The sequence below is a fragment of the Alligator sinensis genome, unplaced genomic scaffold (assembly GCF_000455745.1).
Source record: "Alligator sinensis unplaced genomic scaffold, ASM45574v1 scaffold449_1, whole genome shotgun sequence".
NCBI lineage: Eukaryota > Metazoa > Chordata > Crocodylia > Alligatoridae > Alligator > Alligator sinensis.
Window position 1 is genome coordinate 436,405 of NW_005842838.1, and position 7,233 is coordinate 443,637.

The following is a 7,233-nucleotide window of genomic DNA, read 5'->3' on the forward strand; positions in this document are numbered from 1 at the left end:
CCTCCCGGCCCCGCGCTGTGCGTCCGCACAGCGGTGCTCGCCTGTCTCGCGGCCCCACGTGCCAGAGCGGTGCCCCGGGCCACCCGCCCCGAGCTGGGGGGGCCCAGGCTGGAGAGCGGGGCAGCCCCCGCGGGGGCTTCCCCGCTGTCTCATCTCTGTCTTCGGCCCGAGGCCGGGCTGTGCTTCTCGGCCACCGGCTCAGGACCCCGGAGGTGGCACAGACGCACCCCTGCTGGCAGAGGGGGAATATGACTGAAGCTTTAGACTAAGCAGGAAAGGTCTCACCTGGCACATCCTCGCTCTGCCCCCAGCACACCTGCCTCCTGCCCCCTCTCTTGGGCACAGGGTGGTTACAGCAATTTCTGTTCACCACGGAAAATGTACTCCTGTCACCATCCTTGTTGCCTGGTCCATGGTTTTTTTCCTGCAGCTCCCCGCCAGGGTCAGGTGGAAGGTGAGGGGTGGTGGGGGAAGAGGACACTGGGGCGCTACAGGGGACTTCAGGGTTGGTCCGGCTGTGGGGCTGTCCCCTCTGTGCTTGGCTGGATGATGCTGGCAAGACACTGTGGAGAAGTTAGGTGTGGTGGGGAAAGTAGCAGCTGAGCTGTGGGCAAGGAGGAGAGTGGGTCTGCAATGGGGAAGGGGCAGTGCTGGGTCAGGACTGTCGAGCAACCCGGCTGCCAGTGTTCTCCTACCTGGTCTGTGGGAAGCAGCATGGCCGAGAGCAGGGGTGTAGGCAACCCCGGCACGGGTACCAGAGTGTGGCACATGAAGGCACTTCTTGCTTGGCATGCACACCTTGGGGTGGGCAGCAGGGAAGGGGCAATTTGAGGTTGGGGGGTGTTCTTGGTACTTTGCTCAAAAGGGTTGCCAGCCCCTGGCCTAGAGGATAAAGTACAGGAATGGGCTTCAGGAGGCAGGCGGGGCCTGTTCTTGGGGCTGTCTCCCTGGCCTGTTGGGTAAGCCTAGACAAAGCACTTTGTCTCAGTTCGTCTACCTGTAGGAAGGGGATCATGGCTGTCTTCTGTAGAGGGCTTGGAGATGTCTACATAGACATCATAGAGAAGCAGGACTGGAAGGGACCGCCACAGGTCATCTAGTCCACCCCCTGCCTGAAACAGAATCATCCCTATCCAAACCATCCCATATAATCCATTGCCTTTCCTCTTTAGTAAAATTACCAGCAACTTTGACAAAACACAAGCCCTAACGCCCTAACATGCCGCAGGTAAAGCAAGGGGCCCTGGGATCGGAGCTCTGTGCTGTTGTGGCTCATGCAGCTGGTTCTGGAGGTCCAGCCAAGGGCGGGCTTTGGAGCAGACTGGGCAGTGGGTACAGAGGGCAGGGACAGCAGCAGCCACCCTCCCTCAGAATATGGAGCTGCTGCTCCGTTAGCACCTGGACAAAGATCACCACCAGCTGGAGTGGCAGGGGTCTCCAGGCTCTCCTCTGGCTGTCTAAATGCAGCCAGGCACAGGGCAGGCTTGTGGGGCTCCCTGGTTAGTGCCCGACATAGTTCTGTTGGTGCCACTGGCTTCAAGCTTTGTTTTCTTCGGAAAGCAGGTTGGTCCAGTCAACCCCAGCCTGGGTTTCGGCAGAAGTTTCTAGCACCCACCTGCCGTGTCCTCCAGCTACCTAGCAGAGCAGGGGCTGAGCCACTGCTCCTTAATGCTCCCAAGCTGGAAGGGTAACAGAGAGCAAGCACAAAACTTATTCCTTGGCTGAAGACTCGGAGGACTCCTGCCAGACCCAGCAGCTTCCCACACATGCCTCTTCCCTCCCTTTGGAGGGAAACACTATAGATTTTTAACCAGTGGCCATTTGTAAATCTCTCCTGGCATCTGTCTTGTACCCCAGGTGCCCACTTGGATCATCTCAGACCTGGGTCCCCTCAGTAGGATAGTCTCTCCTGGGGTGCTGTGGGCTCTTACTGGCAGCCTGCAGTCTGAGCCACTTGGATAAGAAAAGGAGTTTTACACACTAAGCCCCATGGCTTGTGCCTCAGGCCTTATTCCCCCTTTCGGAATCGGAGCTTCTATGTGCATGCCCCCAGTACTCTAGTCCAGAGGTTCCTAAACTTTGTCTTATTGTGTACCTCCTTCCAGATTTACCAGCTGCCTCTGTACCCCAACCAGCATACATTTTATATTTTAACCCCTTAAATGCCAATTATAACAAAAAATAAATCTGTCATTACACAATTTCTCCTGCTCCCAAGAGATGTCTTGCATACCCCCAGGGGGATGTATACCACAGTTTGGGAATTCTGCTCGGGTCCATCAGATGGGCTCCCAGCCTGCCACCCCCTTTCTATGCCCCCAAACCACCCAAAGTTGTTTCTCTATCTTCTCCCACCCCACCCTAGCAAAATTTCCCTCCTGATAGGGCCAGGTGTATCTGCCAAAGCAGGGCCCTGGTTAGGGCCCCAATAAGCTGTTTCCCAAAGTTGTGAAGAGCTGCACCAACAAGGGGATAGTGAGCTCCCAGCTGCACCCCCCTGCCTGCCCCCCCCCCATCTCGGTTGTGCCCTTACAGCTGCTCCAGTAGCCACAGGAGGTAAAATTACCCCCATCCTGCCCTGAGGTGCACCAGGGCTTCTGGTGCTGTCTCTCCAGCCTTGGCATAGGAATGAGCTGTGGTTCCCAGATGTGAGGGTGTGAGTTGCTGGAGATGCTGCTTCTAGTGCCATCATATCCCTTTGCTCAACCAGCCTCACAGGAGAAGCAGGAGAGCAAGTTGGACAGTTCTCTGCACCAGGGATGTCAGACTCATCTGGCCGTGTAAACCAGATGAGTGTTGTGGGGCTGGTCCGTGGGCTGGGTGAACACTGCATGGCCAATCCCACAAGCCAGATTGGTCCTATAGACCTCACCCCCTCCCTCACACATGCTAAATCCAGCACATGCACTTACTCCAGCTGGTCTGGGACTGCACCACACATGGCATCCACCCTGACTCATCTGGGACCCATGCTGAAAACAGTGCCTGCTATGGCTAACCAGAGCAGACACCACCTGCAGCGCAGGGCTTGTCCAGCACACGCCACATGCAGTGCATGGGTCAACTCCAGGCCCAGGGGCAGCACTGGGAGCAGGATGATGGGACTGTGTGGGCCATATCTTTGACACCCCTGTTTTGCATGGGCCATGGTCCCAGCAGTGGCTTAATAAGAGCACGGAGCTGTTGAGAGTTTGTATTTATTGAGCTTACCACAAGAGAGCAGCAGCTCTGAGGCTGCAGTGGGCACCTGGTGCTGCTGCTACCTGAGTCCAGCCTGTCCCCTAGCTGCAGCTTGAGCAATGCAGAACTGAGTGCATCTCAGATCCAGGGATGGTAGCACGGGGAGGGGGGCTTTATCTCCAAAAGCAGTAACTGTCTTCACAAACTTGCAGCCATTCTAAAGCCCCATTCCCCTCCCCACCCAGCCTGCCCCACAGGAGAAAAGGGAATGGGGACTGAACAGTAAAGGGTGAGGGAGAGGGGGGCTCTGCTGGGTAGGCAGGGCCCTTCTCTGGCACCTGCTGGCTGATTAACATAAATCACTTCCAGGCATTGAGGAACTCCCAGCCTGGTGGGTCAGTGTTGTCATCCTTCTGGTGCGTGTGGGGAAACTGAAACATAGAGCGGCAACAGGTTCCCTAGGGAACCAGGGAAATGCAGTGACTCCTAGGCAAGGTCCCAGCACAAACCGTGGGGACTGTGACTATGGGATGGTAGGTATGGTTCCATACACTGCAGAAGGCTGGAGTGGGGCGACGGAAATCCGACACAGGGCCTGGCAGTGCCTTCCACCAGCAGAATCCTGCTGCTCTGTCCCAGGTGTGCAGTACAGCATGGGGGCCAGGCCAGTAGGCCTGTGCGAAGCGGCTAGTATTCGCTTCAGATTCAGATTCAACCGATTGCAGGACAGTGATTCGATTTGGTGATTCAAATCACTGTCCTGAATCGATTCGGCCGCCACCGCCCGCTCTCCCAGCTCCCGGCTCTTTGGAAAAAAAAAAATCACAGCATTCACTGGCTGCTGCCAGGCAGGGGGGGCCAATCCCTGCTGCCCCCACTGCATGGGGGGCCCTGCCATGAGCCGACCCTGCAGCAGCCAATGAGTGCACGGCTTTTTTTTCCTTTTTTTTTTTTTTAAGAGCTGGGGCGGGTGGGCCAGCCATTGACGGGTCTGGGAGAGCGGGCAGGGGCCGGGGAGCTTGTGGCAGAGCCCCCCATGCAGCGTGAGGCAGTGAGGGGTTGCAGGGATTCCCCCCCTGCCTGGCATAGGTAAGGGATGGGGCCTGGCAGGGGTTCTCCCATGGTCCCCTGCCCCCTCCTCCAGCCCCCCCTTCCCTGTCTGCTACTTACCAGCAGAGTCTGGGTCCAGCTCCCAAATCTCTGAAGCTCTCCAAATCTTTTCCAAATCAATTCAGAGAGCTTCGAATCAATTCAGACCTTTTACTTGGTCTCCTGATTCAATTGGGATTCGGAGAGTCAGCCGCCAAATCAGGCCAAATCTCCTCCAAATTGAATCAGCAGGCCAGGACCTGCTTGGAGCTAGTTTGGTGACTCTTCTGGGCATGCTGCAGAGCCAGGGGCTGTGGTGTGAGAGAAGCCCAGGTTTGGCTGTGCAGAACAGGTGAGCCAAGGGTGAGGAGCAAGGCACTGTCCTCTGTGCCATCCCTGCCCTGTGGAAAGGGCTGGTGCCTGGCTTCTCATGGGGAGTGACTCTGTACATGCGTCTTGGACTTTCAGGATAGGAAGACTAAAAGGATCAGTGGGGGCTGGAGACTGCAGCAACCCTTGGAGTGTTACAAGGTCACAGCAGTGAAAGGCTGTGCTCTCACGTGAGGGCCTGGGGCTGTTCTTGTGCTGCTGTTCACAATCCTGTGGCAATCATAAACGTTTGTCAAATGCTTGGAGGACCTTGGGTGACAAGTTCTAGACATGGTCACCTATAGCAGTCTTGCAAACCTACTCTGCCCAGACCACAAAGCTGGTAGCTTTCTGGGGTACAATTGCAATTAGAATAAATAGCAAAAAAAAACCAGATTCATTTTAGCATCAAAATCTCTCTGAGGTGTTTTTCTGCTTCCAGCACCACGGCAATTTAAGAGCTTCACAGCCCTCAGGAGCACAGCCCCTTCCCTGTGCCAAGGGAGCTGAAAGGCAGAGAGTCTTGCCCAAGGTTTTAGAGGGAGTCTGTGACAGAACAGAACATGGAGCCCTAAGTTGCCAAGTCCTACGCTTGTTCTTTAACCACTTGGTAGCCCTTCCCCTCTTTTGCCCTTGGGTGCTTCAGAGTAGCCAGAGGCTCCATCAGAGCTGAGTCAGGGCTTCAAAGAAGCGGACATGGGATCCCTAGAGTATCCCACTGGGAGAGCTGAGAAAACTAAACCAGCACAGGGATTCCCAATTGTTTTCCAAAGCAAACCATGGCCGGTTTCACCTCCAAGCAGATGGAGACCGGGATGTTCCCACCAGCCAGAAACATATAGGGCAGGGGTGGGCAAAATACAGCCCGCAGACTGGATCCAGCCCACCAGGCCATTCTATCTGGCCCATGGATCCCCCCAAAAATTTAGAAAATTAATATTTATCTGTCCCAGCTGTCTGTCAAAGATAACAGCAGCCAGGGGCAGTCAGACTCAAGGGAAGCACCAGTAGGTTCCTGCAATAGCAGGGCCTGCTCGGGCCCCCCCCCCAGCTGGAAGCCCCTGGCTAGCAGGGACTTCTGGCCTGGGACTGTGGGGCTGTTCATGCCTCCCTGCCCCGAGCGGGAAATTCAGGTAAGAAGGGGATGGCGGGGCAGGCAGGAAGGTGGGGAAAGTGGTGGCGGGGGTGGGAGGAGTGGAAGCAGGTGGACATGCAGGGAGTGCAGGGCCCACACCAGTGTCCTGGGGCCAGTGCTGCTGGGACCCAGAGCGGGGCGGCAGGAGCGTGGGGCATGGGCAGCACTGCACCAGCAGGGAGAGAGGGGAGTTGGCCCAGCTCCATAGAGCCCCAGCCAGCTGGTACCCCATGCTCCTGCCGCCCGCTCTGGGCCGTGCCTTTGCTGGCCCCGGGGCACCGGCATGGGTCCCGCACTCCCACCCAGCTGCCGTGTGCCCGCTCACTCCTATCCCCGCCTGTCCCAGCCCCGCGGCACAGGCAGGGACGACTGCGAACAGCCCTGACCCCACACGCCCTGCACTCACCCATCCGGGCTGAGCAGCGGTGGGGAACAAGCTGCTGCTCAGTGCAGGGGAAAAGCAGCCCCTCCCCCTCCTGCCGCAGGCACTCCCTGCGGTAGCCACCCAGAGCCCACGCAGGGCTGTCCTGCCTGTCTGCCACATCCCCGCCGCCCATGGGGCAGCAGTGGCAAAGGACAGCAGGCACAGGCAGCCCTGCATGGGCTCCAAGTGGCTGCCACAGGGAGTGGTGGGAGAGGGAGCTGCCGCTTTTCACCCGCCCAAGAAGCAGCAGTTCGTGCCCCACTGTCGCTGCTGCTCAGCCCATCAGGCGAGCCCAAAGCTGCTGTGGGGCCCAGGGTGGCAGCAGCAGTAACAAACAAACTGCAGCTGAGCACAGGGGAAAAGCGCCTCCCCTTCCACCACTGCTGGGCAGTCCACTGGCTCTGTGCTGGTGCCACTGGCTCTGTGCTGTCCAGCGTGGCAGCAGTGGCCATGTGGAGCAACCGCGCTGGGCAGTGCAGAGCTGGCAGCAAAAGAGCTGTAGCAGAATCTCATGTGGTGTGGGCTCCCCATGGGCGACTGACACGTGCCCCCCTGACATGAATCAGTGACCGCAGCAGCCGATCTCACTCACCAAAGAGCAGCTGCGCCGCTTCTGGAAGTCCTGCAGCCACTTCCGGAAGCATCGTGGACACTTTTGCAGCCAGCCCCACTCCCTGCCCAGTGCTCACAAGAGGGACACTGGTGCTCCTGCTTGCCCCCTGCCCATTGCCTAAACAGGAAGTGCGGCCTGACAGGGGGTGCACCAGTGCACCCCCGTGCACTGCCTATGCGTCACTCCTGGGGTTCCCACAGCAAACACTGCCCAGTGGTGGCAAGGAGGGGGGTCGCTTTCATCCACCCCAGCAACAGTTTGTGCCCCACTGACGCTCAGCCTGATGGGCAAGCCTAGAGCGCAGGGCCCAGGCTGGCAGCAGCAGCAGGGAACAAACTGCAGTTGAGCATTGTGGAAAAGCAGTCTCTCTCCTGCCACTGGCACTCCCTGCAGCAACTGCTTGGAGCCCATGTGGGGCTGCCT

The 7,233-nt window shown here is 57.9% G+C and overlaps 1 protein-coding gene across 1 annotated transcript in view; it reads left to right on the plus strand.

The window, feature by feature from the left end:
* The first annotated feature begins 1,219 nt into the window (after positions 1-1,219).
* LOC102388800 (nucleoside diphosphate kinase, mitochondrial) overlaps positions 1,220-7,233 on the plus strand; it is a 13,488-nt gene continuing 7,474 nt past the window's right edge. The window contains exon 1 of the mRNA XM_014525588.2: positions 1,220-1,228. Coding sequence (XP_014381074.2) covers positions 1,220-1,228 — 9 coding nt within the window. The remainder of the gene's footprint in view (positions 1,229-7,233) is intronic.